Source organism: Rhamphochromis sp. 'chilingali' (genome assembly GCF_963969265.1).
Source record: "Rhamphochromis sp. 'chilingali' genome assembly, chromosome: 4".
Taxonomy (NCBI): domain Eukaryota; kingdom Metazoa; phylum Chordata; class Actinopteri; order Cichliformes; family Cichlidae; genus Rhamphochromis; species Rhamphochromis sp. 'chilingali'.
This window is the reverse complement of record NC_137948.1, coordinates 5,254,895-5,273,032: the sequence shown is the minus strand read 5'-3', so window position 1 is coordinate 5,273,032 and position 18,138 is coordinate 5,254,895. Positions and strand designations below refer to the sequence as shown.

The 18,138-nt window shown below is 41.1% G+C and overlaps 1 protein-coding gene across 1 annotated transcript; it reads right to left on the bottom strand.

Annotated features, from left to right (window-relative positions):
- Positions 1-12,582: 12,582 nt before the first annotated feature.
- Positions 12,583-17,534, bottom strand: exosc9 (exosome component 9). Its single transcript, XM_080879624.1, has 12 exons — positions 17,389-17,534; positions 17,076-17,170; positions 16,867-16,986; positions 15,994-16,096; positions 15,759-15,896; positions 15,536-15,618; positions 14,587-14,719; positions 13,947-14,035; positions 13,678-13,824; positions 13,199-13,365; positions 13,017-13,092; positions 12,583-12,918 (listed from the first exon to the last, which is right to left on the bottom strand). The coding sequence occupies exons 1-12, from the start codon at positions 17,452-17,454 to the stop codon at positions 12,855-12,857; spliced, it is 1,281 nt and encodes a 426-aa protein (XP_080735750.1). The 5' UTR covers positions 17,455-17,534; the 3' UTR covers positions 12,583-12,854.
- Between the last annotated feature and the right edge of the window lie 604 nt (positions 17,535-18,138).

The window sequence follows — 18,138 nt, the reverse complement described above, 5'->3', positions numbered from 1 at the left end:
CTGTTGTTGTGATTTCACGCTATACAGTGGTCCCTCGTTTATCGCGGGAGTTTTGCAGCAACAGTGACACTGACTGAAGAGAGGCCGAATGTTCTACAGCTGATATTTCCATTACTGGGCAACTTACAACAAATAATCTAGATGTATGAATAGCACCGCAGGCCAGAGGGGGAAAAAATTGCCGATAAGATTTTGAAGTAAATCATCTCTGTCGGTGGCAGGATTTGTCATCTTAAGGCTTTTGATACCTTTAGTTGTGCTCTGCTTCCTGGTAATAAAAGTCATTTTGTGGTGGAGTCCTGGACCACGATATCCAGCAACACCTTGGTGTATGTTTTGATAGAAGGAAAACGCAGGACTCTCAGAGAATCTCTGCACAAAACTGTGCAAACGCCACAAAAAAGGTCATTCATCCTCGTTGTTGCCAGTTATTGGGATCAAATCAAATCAAAGTGGTAAAGCACATCTAAGAAAAGAATAGCATCATTGTTTAAGATGCAAAAGTCTGCCCAGAAAGTTTGTTTCAGTGTTTAGATGTAGGAAAAATATATTACTTCAGCAGAGGAGTTTATTTAAGTTTCCAAAATCATCCTCTCAATCATCTGTGCTTCTCAGACTCAGCACCACACATACGTTTACATCTACTTATGTTGGTAAATTTACTGGTACTTATAAAGTGCTTTTCTACATAATTTTGAGCACTCAGAGTGATTTTTTGTACAAGCTCACCATGCAGTCACACGCACATCCATAGTGCTTTTGTCTATACCTTCACACACACCCTCACACATCCATCGATGCATCAGGGGCAACTCGGGGCTCAGTGTCTTGCCCAAGGATACTTTAGTTAGGTTTTGTTATTCGTACCTGTGTTGGAAGTAAGGAGGATCAAAAAGATAAGATTTGAATATAGATGATGGTTTGAAAATGTTTAGTTATGAGATGCTGGGTACACCAGGAAAATGGTGTTGATGGTGAAACTGCCAGCAGAGGGGGAAGAGGACAGAAAAAGTGGTTTAAAGATGAGGTAAGAGAGGATGTACAGGAGGCTAGCATGACAGAGGAAGATGAAGATGAAAAAGATAGAAGGAGATGAAAACCACCCAAGAGGAGCAAGTTGAAAGAAGAGGTTATGACATGAATGTAAAATAATAATTTCGTTAAGGCCTCGGCACAGAGAGCTGTGATTATTGTTAGCTCAGTGGTTAGCATTAAACAGTCATTTGACAACACTGAGCGAATAGCTTTGCAAAAGATAAAATAGTAACAGAAAAGGGAAAGAAAGTTGAAACACACAAACAGTTTGTGCATTCCTCTTATACACAAACAGTGCATCAGCAGGATCAGGCACTAAGCCCTACAGCCTCTGGGGTCTTGTCTTAAAGCATAAAAAGCACAGGTACTTTTTTACCCAAAAAAGATGAAAAGGAACATTTTTTTTAAAGGTCGCTGCACAGACAAGTGCAACTTGTATGTGCATGCACTCATGAAGACATGCACATGTATGACACTTCCTGAAAAGGAGTTACAGGTGTGACGGGTAGCTGCAGCTGATTGACATCTGGGAGGCCTCACCTCTGCTAGTTCAAATCCCTGAACTGAGCCTCTCGGTCATGTCTGTGCTTTTTGGGCTTTTTTGATGCAATTATGTGAGAAGCAGCTTCTGTGTTTAATTTTTGCTGAGTGAACCTTGATTTTATTAGCACCAATTATCAGATCTGCACGTCTGCTTTGCATACGTTCAGTTTATGAATGCAGCTTACTAACCAAGCTAGCTTGTTACCTGCTAATATAATACTCCAGCCTCTCGTGCAAATATGGTTATGTTTGGCTCTGAAAACATACAGCCATGGCCAAATCCTAACGTTGAGGTTTTAAATACAGAGAGTCGTTTTTACTGAATGACTTTCTGTGTGTTGTTTAGAAAAATTCTCTTTAGTGTCAGTGTCAGAGGAATATTTGCTAATTTCTAGTTGTGTGAATACTTCTGTTAAATAAATAAACTTCAGTTTATTTTACCTTTTGTTTGGTAAAAGTCAGACCAGATGCCTTAAGGGAAGAACAGTAAAGGTCTTAAAGGACTGAAGCCTCATAAGCTTTACACGTCACACTGCCACCAACTGCCTGAAAGTGTCTGTTTGACTTGTTGTTATAAGATTGAATGATGAATTAGCTGGAAACATGGTCAGAGTTGTTGTTTCAAGAACCAATTATGGTTCAGTGAAACTGGTACTTTTAGGGCTTTAACCCAAGAGCCATGTAAATCTACTGGAGCAGACTGAAGTATGCCTCAGTCATACACACAGCTACTCTTATAGATCAATTCGAAAACATTAATAGCTCTTTTATGATAGCACATATTCTGTCTCCCCATGCCAGCATTAAATTGCCCTAGACCCCACATGTGAGAGTTATTCTGCATAGCTATGGCTGGTTAAATGTTCCTTTGAAATCCAAAAATGGATCCATTCAACAGTTCAGGTGGTAGTTTGGGGATTTCTATCAAATCCAGTAAATTCAGGCTATATTTAAAATAAACAGCTGTATATATGTAAACACACAGAAAGATCCTGATCATTTTGAACAAGACCCATCACGTTTGCACTGCTAGAAAACTGTCTATGTTGTAACTTCCCTGACACAAAGTCCTGCACTTTGACTTGTGGCCACCAGCACCCCAACCAGAACTATTAATACAGACTGCACAAGTGCAAACGCTCTCATGTGACCAAGTTTCATTTCATCGCTTCTGCTCCAACAGTTTGTCACTCAAACGCCATTTGAGCTTGCAGCTACACCACCAGCTATGATGAGTGACTTCCACACGCATCGCCTTCATGACTTCTCTAAGGACTGGAAAGTTGAAGGGAGCTCTTTGATAGGCCGAGTGTCAAGTCTCAGATATCGCTTCCTCACTCATGCAGTGCCTGTGCCCAATCTAAACCCAGTTCCATTCATTTGAACCAAAAACAAATGAAGATAAGTGCCCTTGCCAAAAGCCTGGCAGCAGAATGACACCACGAAATTGTTGGAAGCATTATGGGATGGGGCTATACAAAGAAATCAGCAGTGACTGACGGACACTGCAGGCAAATTCTGCCCACCGTGATATTGTTGCTTAAAAGAGTGGAAGCTTCTGGCACAACGTTCATGCACGGAGAAATAAAGTGAGTGAAAGTTTCCAACAGCACAACTTTGATAGTTTCATAGACACATTTTTGGCTTCTGTTCTTCATCCTTGTAGACACGATTGGAATAGAGTCTAAAAAAATAAAAACAATCAACCATATGCATTCACATATATATCTACCAAAGATGGGGCAAGATGGGGTTAAAACGAATCACTAAAGAGGGAGTGCCCATAAGAATACGTGGGTTGCATTATATTTAGTCCATATAAACAGGAGAAGGGGTGATGTTTGAGTTTAGCTCCACCCAGTGTCGCACAACTCCATTGATTTTTTTTTTTAAAAAGGCAAGTCAAAATAGATTACTAAGATGTGAAAGTTGTGCTTTATAGCAAAATCCTCTTTGCCACAGAAATAAGCTTCAGGTTCAGCTGAGGTCTTGGTTCAGTGTCACTCTCTATAACAGGTGGATGCAATCAACACACTCCTCTAATTAGGACAAAGGAGCTCAGGTTTCAGAGCAAAGGATGCTGTAGATGTTAATAATAGCTGTTTTCCTGCTAGCTGGGGAATCATTGCAGACAATTTTTCCTGGAAAAAATTATCTTCCTTCTAGGGACATGAAAGATTGAACATGAAACATCATAAAAATTAGACCTTTAACTTTAAAACCCAACAAAATAAGACCTAGAACTGCAAGATCTAATGAAAGTTATTTATGCTGCTTTAGTGTCACTGCCTGCCAAAAGGCCCAGTTCGTGTTGTTAGTAGTAGTTAGTCAGTGTCAAGTAGCTTTTCTGTGTTAACTGGTTTCTGCTTTTATCCAAATTTCATTACTTCAGAGTAAAGTTCTGGTCTTCAGCAGTGGGTCTGAAAAATCTCCCACTGCAGCCATGCAAGAACTGGCACTCAGCTCCTGAAGCCAGTGTGAAAACGTCTTCACAGATTACAGAGAAACACACTGATGCCTCTTCATGTTGGGGAGAAAATTCTTCTTGCAACAGCTCCAACAAAAAAAATGTTTTAGCCTCGATAGATAGTTTTTCCCTTCATAACAACTCAGAGTAGTGTGAATTTTTTATAACTCGTCCACACGGACATATATATAAGAGCATGGCCTGTTTGATAAGAAGGTGTCTAAACACATGCTGTCTGGCAGGTCCCACCTCCACTGCTTCATGCCATTAAACTGCAGCACTTCACTGTATGTGGAGTTTGTGCTTTATTCCTCCCAAACTGGTTAAGTCTGATCCGTGATGATCATCTCTGGAAAAAGGAAACTCCAGCTCTAAACAACATTTTTCTTTGAATGTGTTAAAATGCCTCACTGGGAGTTTATATCAACAATAATAATGACAACAATATGACTTTTTTTTTTTTACTGGTGTGTGAGCAGAGACTCATTTGCAAACTTGCAAAAAGGTGCTTCTAATTTGCATTTGTTTTAAAGTCAGTACAGCATTTCCCATCAGAAATGTTAATATCAACTAAGAGTAAAAGGTGCAGTGATGGTGAATAATATGTAAATTTGGTTCCCCCAGCTTTTGTTTTCAAGGCAGCAGCACTCAACAAATGTTATGCAAAACCTGATAACCCAGCACGAACTTCCCAAGAGCTACTTGTGATGACAGGAATGTTTGGCTAAACCAGTCTTCAAGTGCCCCCATAAATGGATTTGTTATGTGGCTGTGAAGGAAAGTAAATGACAGTCAGCCATTCTTGGTCCTCTCTGGTTTTCTTGGGAAGCTTTGAGATGTGTTTGGGCTCCTCATCATACTGTATGAATCCTTCTCCACAAAAAGATGAAAAAGACCAAATTTTCTGAAAAATCTTCAAAGTGGGTTCACCTTTAAATATGGTATGTCTCAGCTTACCCTGCATGAAGTCATTTAAAGGCACTACTCTACAAAAACACATCTGAAGCATATGTGAAGGTGTTGGTGCCTGTACTCCAAGTGCACACAATCATTGGCAACCACCAATGTTCCCTCTAAGCTGCGCGCGTGCGCAATTGCGCACTGCTGGCACGGTCTCTGCGCACAGAAAATCTGCGTTTCGCACAAAAACAAATCTAACCTGAATTGAAATTAAAGTAAATACGTTAACAATTCGGTTTTGCAGTGTTAGTCAGTAAGTGACTGGCTGCTCCCGTATGGGATTAGAACGATGCCACCTTATCCCACAGTCCAGCCAATAATGCGATTCACATTCATATATACGCAGCTAATCAACGTCGCTGACAGGCTATGACAGCGTCCTTATGTGCCGACACCGGTGTTTTAGCTAGCAAAGCGGCGTGGCTGATGTGGAGTGATGCCACGTTAATGACAACGTGTACAACCATTGGAGATGTGAGCAGGACATACGGAACAATTGACGGACAAAGTGTGGACTTTATACCAGTTTTTAAATGGTGTTGATCGGTCACGTAAAACCAGAGTAATGATAAAAAATATCTGCAATGTTTGTTTTTTTCCTGAATACTGTCGTTGTTTATATTTACTGCGGGAAGAAACGGTAAAAACGGCGTTTTATAAGGAAAACTCTCGAAAGCGCTCTCCACCTGTGAGCAAAGACAACCCCCCTCCCCCAGCCTTTCCTGTTGGTGGAAAAATGTACTATGTGGACCAATCAAAAAATTATATGGCAACATGGCATTTATTGTTTAGGAAGGAAGGAAGTTTTAGGAGTGACGGCGGTGTTTTGAGATGTGAGAGATTTGCGACGTTTAGCGCAAATCTTGTGTAGTTAGTGTGTAGTGTAGTCAAAAGTTTTGTTGTGTGTGTCAGAACAATGAGGCGACTGCTGAATGTTACAGGTGTTACAGCAGTGATACATCTCCTGTTGTCACAACTGCAGGTATCAGGCTGTTGTTCTCCTTTATCTCATAGTGGACATAAATTATTTTTTGGAGTGGCACAAACAATTTGTGTGGCATCAGATTTGATGCAGAACAGCTGATTGTTCTGTGAATAGTTTGAAATGTTTCTTTAAAAAAAAATGCCTTGGCTGCATTTTTAGGTAAACAGCTGCAAAAAACGTTGTTGTTTGCATAACTCAGTTACTTTTTTGAAGAAGTAACTATATAATTAATTGCCCAACATTGGTCATTATATACTGTATTTTGCAGACAGAGAGTTACAGGACTCTCTCCTAGACCACAGACTCATAATACAAGTCAGAGCAAAAAATAAAAATAAAAAAATAAAGTTGTGTTTTCAAAATTGGAGTTCAAGTTATTTTTACTTCCAATAGCGTTAACATACTACACAGGTCATGAACAAGATTTTTTTTTTTAAATTTTCATTGTAAGTGGGTTGAAGCAGTTAATTAAAAGTCGTCTAACATAAATGTAAATGCTGTAATTTAATAAACCATGTAACTTGGATGGATTTGATGCTGGCGTGACCACAGTGCACACGCCTAATGTTGCTCACAGTGGTCCAAGTGTCCGCTCAGGGAGTTTGTGTGTTCGCTCAGACACATAAAAAATTAGCGGGAGCATTGGTTACCACCATCCCTACCTGCCATATTTGTCCCACCTGTAACTTTGTCTTGTTCCCCAACATGAAATTAAGTTCAAAAGTTTCAAAATTCTGGAAAAGATCTTTAATGTAATGAAAGTTATCACAACAGGACTTCCACAGATCCAGAAATGGAAGCTTCAGTGGAAGTGTTGCAGTATTGCCCAAGCTGACAACTTAAAATGGGAGCTTTTTACTCCATATCTTTATGCTTAGAATAGCTTTGCATTATTCACAGTCCAAAATAATCCTTATTTACCTTACACTGGGTCTTGATGCAGCTCCACGTAGCGCCTCTACTTTTAAACAACTTTCTTCCTATTGGCTGTCCCTCGTAAACAGAATGACCAAACAGCAGGTAGGTGGGGCTTCTGCGCTCACGGCCAGAACTGTGTGCCTGCGATGGCCATACTTAGTATCTCTGCTCTCACTGACATCATGCAGAGCCAATAGCAGAAGAGCATCTTTTTTATGTATATTTAAAAAGCTGCAAAGAGAGTGAGCTCAGGTACACTTAACCCTGTGATAAATCTAGCCAAGTTAAGAGACTTAACCTGTTCCAGCACTGTAATACAGTATTGGCTATTAAATAACCTGGTGGAGTGTCTGCTATTGGAGTAATATAGACCCTGCTTGTGCACTGAGTGGTCACATTACGAGTTTGATTTAACACAGCATCCCTGTGTGTCACTGAATACACCCACTAGGCCACCTTGGGTTGTGTGTCAGACCACTGATGGCAGTGATGAGGGGTGGTGAGCATTCACAGTCACTGCTTTGTTCAGTACTTTTCCACTGACTGAGACACCAGGCCGTGCACGTGTATTTGTTTGTAAGTGTGTCTGCCCGGGGAAAAAAAGACAGGAACCGTTGCTGTATCTTATCAGCCAACCAGAAGAAAAAAGACATAAAAAAAAACTGAGTAGGCTTTAATGAAGAATTGAGGAAGAATGTAATTAGAGGATTACACAGTCATACAGGACTTTACCAGAGCAAATCTGACAGAGTTACATAGCAGTATATCATGTGTTTCTGTTTTGAGGAAATAACTTTGGAAACACAGACATCTGAAGTGAAAGCAGAGGTGTGGCTCTGCGATGGGTTTTAGATCCTTCATCACCATGTACTGGTGCACTAGGGAACAAGTCCCGAGCTGCTTCACAATCCTGACCTCTGATTCATCAAATAAACTAGTACACAAAGGATGCTGCACAGGTGATCAAGCCGATACGGGTAAAAGCATGCAGATGCACAAGAAAAGAGAATTTGAGTCCTGTGAGTATTTGCATCAGGTGCCAAGAGGCTTCCAGGAACAGCACGTCTGATTTACAGGGGCTTAAAAGACTTTTTTTGTTTTTCTAGTGATTACATATCACTCCATCAGTAACCAAACAGGATTGGTGACTTTGTTAAGATAAAAAATACATACAGATATATCGTTATATAATCTTCTATGCACATGCGGAATTGATCAGACGTAACCTTAAAACTACCTGCCTAATGTTGATTAGGCGACCTTGCACAGCCAAAATTGCTCTGATTCCCAGAGCTTGGGTACCGGACCTCTGGGTGTGTCCGCTTTGACGTTTGTAACGGATCCTTTGTGGATCTTTTAGGTTACAAGCGTAGGCTGTATTTAAAAGGTGGACATAGCTACTGCATTGTCGCCCTTTGAACTCCATATTCTGTGGTCTGAGAGCAATTTTGCTATATTGATGATATTTGATGCCAGGTTGTTCGAAGCCGCTTACATAATCTTACCTCTCTGAAATAGTTGTGAGTCTGAATCTGTGTTTGAGGTATTAAATGTTGGCTGTGATCTATCCCAATTAGAAGCCCTAGGCACACAATGTACCAGTTACTCAAAGAGAAAAGAATCCCGCCCCACTAATTACATAATAAGTGGACTTGCCATGTTTCATTTTGTCAGATGTCAGCTGCAAGCTTCATAAATGTATTACATCATCTTTAAAAAGTAAAATCATATTTTAGATTTAAACCACACACATCGCCAGTTATCCTTTTCTAGGATCTGTGCAATTTCCTTACTGATTTAAACTATGTATGTCCCATTGTTGTCTGTGCTTATTATCTGAGGTTTGCTGTTCATGTCTACTTTTTTTCATTGCACAAACAAGTGTGTTATACCAGTTTCATATCTATTTAATTCAGTTTTATGAGTGTTTTCATGAGCAGGATTTGCAGGAGGTTATGCAGTGAGGATTAGAAGAGCAGAGGAAGTGAAGATGGATGGATGGAAAAGTAAAAGGTAAGTTTGGCAAGATGGTAGTGAGACCTGCTATGATGTATGGATTGGAGACGATGGCACTGACAGTAGACAGGAAGTTGAGGTGTAGGTGAGGATGCTAAGTTTTTCATTGGGAGTGACCAGGAAGTGACAAATAGAGGAGATGTTGAGGGCTAGTGTGACAGAGGAAGACAAGGTGAGATGGGGAGCAGATGACCTGTGGTGACCCCTAATGGGAGCAACTGGAAGCAGAAGAACAGGAGCATATGATGCTTTAAACGGTTTAAAGGTTTGATAATCTTTAATGAAGCAAATAACCAAAAATCTGTATTCAGTACAGTTAGAAACAGCATGTTAATGTTTTGTTAATGAGTTGCAGTCTCATTTAAATCCAGCTCAGTGTTTATAATCAAACGTTTTGACGTTTTGGAACAAATCTCCATCTGCAGCCTTTCCTCATTTTCTCTGCCGTTTCTTGGATGCTGCTGCCCCCTTCTGGTGAGACTTGGAGCCTGTATTTCTGAGAGCAATAAAAAATGAATTGAGAACCACATCAATATGTGCGTAGCCCTTTGTCTGTTGACTGTATTCATTTGAAAATAACAGCTTTGCTTACTTTGGTTTTTCTGACACCTCTGGGTTTAGTATGACCACCTCCTCCTCTTCAATGTCTGATATCTCAACCACATCTCCCAGTTCAAACATCACTTTTACATTAAACTGTCCAAATAAATAAATAATAAACCACCTTCGCCCACGTCCATCTTTGTCACTTCTTCCACTTGCTCGTCACCACTGTTGTCATTTTTTTCCTCTTCATAGTCATCTTCATCATCCTCCTCCAGTCCCCAGCTGTTCTGCAGCCCCTGCCCCACCTGTCCAACACCAGGGACTGGCACCACTGGGGATGGCACCCTAGCATGTGTGGTTAAGGAGACTAAGAACAAGGACGTGAAACACATTTTCTTTGTTGCTATCAATTTTTTTCTCAGCATTAGCATAGCCTAGCCTAAAAATCAAACACAAGAACAAAATGCCTATAGCTTGTTAGCTTCTGATTGGCTGCTCCTTGTAAACAAAAGATTTAAACAGAAGGTATTGAGGGATATCTTTCTAAATTTATATGGCATGGGAAGAAATCTAGACTAAAGATACAGATTTTACAACTGCCTACAGATGAGGGGGGCCAGGAACTTCCTAACCTTTTATATTATTACTGGGCTTGCTATGCACAAATAATCTCAGGGTGGTTACATTCCTTTCTATTCTTCTTGGAGGTTGAAAGAGGAGTTAATAAATAACTTCATTGTGTTCAGCTTTACCTCAAGGAGATAAATATGATCGTCTGTCTGCTGTGAAACATTTATATACAGTATACTGTCTTCTCTGCCCATTATAACAGTTGGTGCACAATTAAGAAGTGTTTAATATGTAAATGAGCGTTCAACTATTCCACTGTTAGTGTAACACGATATATGGATGTTGACAGAAAGCAGAAAGGCAGCTTGGCGTTCTGCAAGCTACCCTCTCATTATCCGACAATTAAAAGTTTGGAAGTGTCCGTCTCGTGAAAGTGAATCTCCAGGCGGGCAAACAGTTGGTTATACAGGAACTACCACATCCCAGGCCCCCTGTACCCCGAGCTTTAGTTGGCTGTTGGCTCTTTAAATAATGTCTGAGCGAGACAGAAAAGGTCTCACTCAGACACATGGTGTCGTCTTCTTCTCCGGTCTCACTAATAGTTAGTCTAGAGACACAAACACCCACTTTCAATGATTACAGGCTTTCCCCGACCCTGACGTGGGTGTGTCTGAGAACCATTAGACCAGTGCTTCCAAAAGTGGAGGGCGCTTGGACAATACTCACAAGGCATCTAATTTTGTGTTTCTTTTCAATTGCCTTCATCATTTCAAATGTTGATAACTAAAAACAGTATTTTGGATTTTGTCTCACTGGTTCCCTTGGCCAGAGTTTATTCAATAAAGAAAGAAACTGCAAATTTTACATTAGCTCGAGTGATTCATATATTTGGCTGGTGAAGACTCACAACTTAGGAATGGACAAAATGCATACAGCCAGGAGTGGTCCTAGCCTGTTTGGTGCCCACACACTCCCTCTGTTGTCCCCTGCCCCCCTACCCCCCGACACACACACACACACACACACACAAAACATATTAAGGATTGCACATTGACATATTTTATTGTGAAAACTGTTGTCGAAACCATACTGGATTTAACCAGATAAATATTTTACATAGTGAGAGATAGAGAGTATCCAAATGGAATCTTTTCTCTTTTTTTCTAAACCGAGGACCTGATGGCTTTGACCTTTTCTTGTCCATCTTCCATCAGTAATTTTGCACTCCAGTATCAACACCCAACCCCACAACATAACCTAACAGACCTACACTTCAGTGCACAGATTAGGTTTGTAGAGGTTTTTTGTTTTTGTTTTTTTTTTTTGAGATTTCACACAACTCAGGGAAATAGTTAACACATAATGGGCTTGCACTGACAATATTATGAATGAAATGTGCACTATTTGGAAGCAGCATGCCCCCTCCCCTTTCGACAGGTTCAGTTTGAGCAGCAGCAGCAAGGGGGCGCACCGAGGGCCCTCGCGCTCACTTTTTGCATATATGTGTGTGATAAAATTTAGTGAGCAACTCTTATTTTTAACTGGAGAGTTAAGCAAGGTTTATTAGCTTTTACAAGAAAACTACAATGTTTTGCTGATTTGGTGAAGGGTTTTCTTATTTGTGTGTAGAGTTTTGCAAAAATAGCCAATAGTTACAAATAATGTGCTTAAGCCATCAGAAAAAAATGTAAATGGTTTAAAGCTTTCAGCACATAACCAAAAATCTGTAGTCAGTACTCAACAGCCTACATTTAAGTGTGAACACCAGGGTGTAGGACCAAAAGTGATTTAAAAACTGATTTAAATGTGATTTCGCATTAGCGGTTTGAGTGGTGTTCTAACATCCGCCACAGAGGTGCTATGTAGCTGCCATTTGTTATGAAACGTGTGAGTTATTTAAGTATGACTGATGGGCAGGTTCAACGTGGCCGGTTAGCTCAGTTGGTTAGAGCGTGGTGCTAATAACGCCAAGGTCGCGGGTTCGATCCCCGTACGGGCCAACTTTATTTTCTTTTATGTTGTTTCAAGCAATTCGCTAATACAAACATCTGGTCATCCGGCAGTTTTCTTCCATTTATCGAGGTTTTGTTCGCATGCTAGTCCATATCGGGGCTAGCTCATCACAAGTATGCTAACTAACTTCAGCTAACTTGCTTAATGAAGCAAGAACATTTTTCTTTTCTTTTTCAGAAAATCTGTATCGTTCTCAGTGAGGAAAAATAGTTTTATAGACTTTAACGAAATGCCATCATGTTGTCTATATCGATCAAACCTTCTCATTGTGTCACAACGGTGGTTCCATGGTGTAATGGTTAGCACTCTGGACTCTGAATCCAGCGATCCGAGTTCAAATCTCGGTGGAACCTAAATTTTTACTTCTCTCCAGCTGCTACTCCTTATCATTATCATAATTGTAAATGTCTTCCATTGACAACACGTGCTTACTTTAATTAGTTTACACATTGAAACGATGTTAGGATATTTACAGATTCTCAGTTTGCATTTATCATTCATAAAACCCATTAGATGAAGCCAGAAACGCTGTTAGAAAAAAAGCTATTTAATTTTATTTGAAATCGACGTAGGAAATACATCCCTGCAAACAAACTGAAATATAAAAGTCTGGTGTGCACAGATGAACTATCTTTTAACATTTTCACTTTCTGTACATTTGTTTGAAACAGTTACAAACATCAAGTTAATGTTTTATTTCTGAGCTGCAGTCACTTCAGGTGGGACTCGTTGAAATCCAGCTCAGTGTTTATAATAAAACCTTTTGACGTTTTGGAACAAATCCCCATCTGCAGTCGTTCCTCATTTTTTCTGCCGTTTCTTGGATGCTGCTGCCCCCTTCTGGTGAGACTTGGAGCCTGTAGTTCTGAGAGCAATAAAAAATCAATTAAGAACAACCACATCAATATAAAAATTATATTTATCTGTTAATTACATTCATTAGAAAAGAACAGCTGTGCTTACTTTGGTTTTTCTGGCACCTCAGGATTTAGTATGACCACATCCTCCTCTTCACTGTCTGATATCTCAACCACATCTCCTGTAAGACAACAAACTCTCAGTTCAGGCACATTTTTATTCTTTTCCTCTAATCAGCAAACCTGACTTTTACATCAAACTGTCCAAATAAATAAATAATAAACCACCTTCGCCCACGTCCATCTTTGTCACTTCTTCCACTTGCTCGTCACCACTGTTGTCATTTTTTTCCTCTTCATAATCATCTTCATCATCCTCCTCCAGTCCCCAGCTGCTCTGCAGCCCCTGCCCCACCTTTCCAACACCAGGGACTGGCACCACTGGGGATGGCACCCTAGCATGTGTGGTTAAGGAGACTAAGAACAAGGACGTGAAACACATTTTCTTTGTTGATATCACAGACTGTATATAAAATCTTGATGTAGTCATTCAGTTATAAACCTTAAAAATAAAATTCATGTTGTTGACTTAAAACTGCCAAGACCACTAACTCATTACAAAAGCATTTATAGACGTAACAAATCCAGTGAAAAGTGGCATCTGTTTTTGGCAATTGCCCCCTGCTGGCCATTTGAAAGAATGCCATGACACCGTGTCCCATTTTTCATATGCTTTATATCCAAGCTTGTAATTCGGTTCAGGATACGTCTGAGGTGCAGCTTCGCCCTTCTGGATAATGCCATTGGCTGTTTCTGTCACATCTGTCATCTCAACCGGAGTCTCGTCCTTTTTCAGAGCTGTGATTCGGTCCTGTGGCATGGACTCTGCAAATCCACACTTTCCACCGGCCTTCCTGTATTTAAAATACGCATTTTAAATACAGGAACACAGGAAAATACACTGTTTTTAATTTAGCTTCGAAAATGATTCTAGTTTAAGACTGAAGTTTGGCAGTGAGACTAAGTCTCTGCTCACCTGGCTTTCCTGTCATTCAGCAGGGCTTCACTGATGAGCTCTGTGATCTCAGACACTTTGACACCAGCTATCTTACTGCACCTCATCACCTTCAACAAAACACAGAAAAATATCTATTGCTCTGATAAAGAATTATTGTACTGAACAGTTATTTCACCAACATATCAGCCAAGTATCTGTTGATTTTAGAGTAAGCAAAAAAAAAAATCATTTGGGCCTTGTAATATTTCACTGGCAGAGGGATGAACTGATTCAATTATATTCCAGCAGATTTTGGGAGCAGCCTGTTTCAAACAAAGCTGAAGATCAGACAACTGGACAAAGATCTTAATTAAACCTCATGAGGTTCTGCCATGATGTCTACAGACCTCTGTGGCCTAATCACAGAAAATCTGTGGACAGACCTCAGCGGGGAGTGTATGCAACAACATTTGCAGGACAAATAGTTGGAAAACTCCAAACAAGAAAGACTCTGCTGCTGCAGATACCTTCAGCACATGTCATATCTCCCATTCATAAGTCCTCATGAAACTTTGCATTTTGAGAAAAACAAAATAGAATTAATTTCTTAATTTATGCCTTTTGGAAATCAGCCCATTTTCACTCACTCACAGTAACAAAGAGCTTTTAAGGAGCTCACCTGCTCTTTAAGCAGCATAATGCCTCCGCTGGACTGGATGGAGCAGATCTCCCTGTGTTTGTTCATGGCGATTACCAACAGGCCATCCATCACTCGCTCCTCCCGCTCACACGGGTCCACCAGCAGGTAAGTGCTGCAGGGAAACAATGAGGAAGGTTAATGTTCAAACAAGTGGTCACCTGCAGGTACTCAGAAGGTCAGCAGAAAATAAGAGGACTGTTTTAAGAAAACAGCCCGAGATCAGTTAAGTTACTCTCCTGATCGCCTGCATGTTACTACAGTTAAATGCTGAGGCTGGATCAGGTGACCCTGAACGCGCACTCAGTTGTGCCGCTAAAGTCAAATTTATATTCACTCTCACTGGCAAATTTATTAGGTACACCTCGCCAGTATCAGGTTGAGATGATCTGAGTTTTATCATGTGTGCACTGATCATAAACATGTTGAGCAACAACCCTCAGGCAGGCTGTGGAGTTGAAACGATGCACATTTGTTCCTGAGGAACCCAGAGTTTCCCAAAAAAAAGGTCCCTCATAATATCACACCATCACAGGCAGGGTGGATTCATGCTTTCACATCGTTTACCCCAAATTCAGTTGCTATCATGCAAATGTCACAGCAGAAATCAAGGTGCTGTCAGACCAGGTGATGTTTTTGCATGTGGGAAAAGAAGATCAGCAGTTTCTGAAATACCCTGGCCCGTGTAACACCAGCAACCACGGCACTGTCTTCATGCCTCAATGCACTGAGCTTCCTCTCACTCCCCAGCTGGTCGTGGCAGGCTGATGAGGGCTGCCCCTCCACGAGTTTTGTGCTGGTGGAGGTCTGAAGTGACTCTCTATAAACACTACTGAATATACTGAGTTAACTAAAACCTGCTGCACCTGTAAACATGACATTAACATTTTGATACAGAGGAGAAGAAATCTTGTGAGAAGCAGTGTTTTACCCTTGTTGGAAGAAGGCGAAGCTGACGCTGATGGGCATGTGGTAGATACTCAGAGGAATGGGGTCTCTCTCCTCTGGACTGTACTGAAGACAGAAATTAAAAAAAAAAAAAAAAATACAGCTAACATAAAGCAGAATTCTCATGAAAACAATAACATCATCAATTTTCTCCCAGCAGGTCCAGGGAAGCTCAGACACCACCTGCTGTGGTGCTGCTGACTCACCACTGTGACTTCCTGTCCTTGGGTGCTGACGTCAGGGCGCCTGAAGTGGCACAGAGCGGTGATGGCGGCGATGCTGGCGGCATCCATCAGGTTTCCATCATTATTCAGTGTGTGAACATCCACCCTGATCTGCCACACCTAGAGACCCGCAAGCAGGCACCACCACCATCATCATCATCATCAATAGATAAAGCTTCTCTCTGTCTGTCGTGTCTGTCTTGTGTGTATGTGTTACCTTTTCTCCAGACACCACACACAGAGACTCTGTATCGATGCACTTGGAGTTTCTCAGGCATCTCTCCAGCTGTCTGTTTAGCTTCACTGACAGCTCAGACTGTCTGGAAACACAGAAAACCCCACAGATGATTTACACTCTCTGCACCAGCAGTCTGTCTAAATGAACCAGACAGCCCCAGGGGACGACCACTACTTGGAAACTTGTGATTAACAATAACTGCACAGGTCATCTATAATTCACCAGCTATCATTCTCCAAACACAGAGGTCCTCTTACATATTATTTCCATGTAAACCAGAATTGTTGGTAAGCTAAGGTAGCTACTGTAGATCAAGTCTTAATTACCTCACTTCGAAGCCAGGAGCAGGAGACACATAGATCAGATGCCCAAGCCACCTCAGCTAGTTCCTTACGCTATGAAGGAGTAGCAGCTGTACTCTGCGCGCCTCCTGAAAGAACGAGCTCCACACCCTGGCTCTAAGACTGAGCACAGACGGCCTTTGGAGGAGCTCATGTCTGTCGCTGGCATCCACAATCTCAGTCACTAACCACAGCTCGTGGTGACATAGATGAACAGCTGTTGTTTCATGGTAACCTTTCTCCTCACCAAAACAAAAGTGCCACCAGTCCTTTTATCAGTCTCCCGCTGCATACATCCCCAACCCAATTGGTACTCCACCCTCATCCAACTGGGAACCACGGCCTCAGAACATGGAAGCTTATTATGGATGCTTTCCAGTCACCAGATCTAATTAAATTCAGGAACAATGTCCCTACACTCCATAGAAAAAAAAAACCCCAAGCTTATTTCTTTATATTCCAGCGAACATAAATGAATGAGCTGAATTCAAAGAGTGAGGTTCGTCCTCACCTTCCCTGCTCAAATCCCGGTGAGGCCATCGGGGACAGCTCGATGTTGAAGAACATGATTCCTTCATTCGGTCGGTTTTCTTTAGGAGCCACCAGCTCGCACGACACCTGCGCCATGACCCTGCGGGGAGCCGTACAGTGAATACAGAGCTCAGTGTACACAGATGCTCAGTTTGGCACACGATTGCAAACATGTGGCTGCAGCTTCACCTGGTTTGTCCCAGATCCACAAAGCAGCACCCATAGTCAGTCCCAAAGCTGATCTTAATCTTCCTGTAGTCATAGGTCTGCCGTCCATCCAGGCGCTGAAGGAAGAGAACAGAAACAGGACCCATGAGTGCGGATGAAAGCCTGTAGGTGTGCTATGGTAAGGCACTATAATACACATAAATCCTCTCTAAAACAGAGCAACGATGCCAGGATAGGACACTGATATATGACCATCATGTTAAATCCTCAGGCTGCGCGCGCGCGCGCGCGCACACACACACACATAACAGCGCGTGCTGATTATCGCACCCACCTTTTTCTCTTCGATGGCTTTAAGCAGGAAGTCCCGCTCGCAGTTGGACAGCGGTGTGTCCTTCATTCTGTTTTTGTTATAATATACTGATCTAATTCACCGTTCCAAAAAGCATGTGGCCGCCATCGATGTTTTTTTAAACTCTAACCCGGAAGTGCAGAAGACACGTGAACGTAAAAGCGGCTAGATGATATATTTTTTTAAAATAATTGGCGTATCTAAAATTATTAATATTAAGTATTTTATTAAACTCGTTTAAATTCATTTAGAATCTTTATTTGTGTCGTATTTCATTATTTTTGATATGTTGGGCGTAGAATTTATTGATACGGGTCTTTTATTTTGAAATCCCAGCGCGGTGTGATGGTTTGATGCCTTTAGTGACATATTGAAAGCTTGTCCTTTATAGCTCTCAGTAGCTGCTTTTTATTGTTTTGGAGGAATTTGGAAATTTTGGAAAACACATTACAAAGCAATAAAAAAAATGGGCAAAATGTATTTAGTATGAGGATATTCCATTCTTTAAATGTTGTTTTATGTTATGCATGAAAAATAATAATAAAATTCATGTTTTGTCACTCAGTTACACTGAAATATATTTGATAGAAATGTCTGTGAAGGTTCTCAGTCATCCAGGTGAGAGTCCTCTTTTCCTCATGCCTGGCAGCTCCATCTTCAATGCCCTCCTCTGCACAAGTCCAAACTATCCCAGCCTGCCTCTTTAGCTTTGTCTGTTAACTGCTCCAAAAC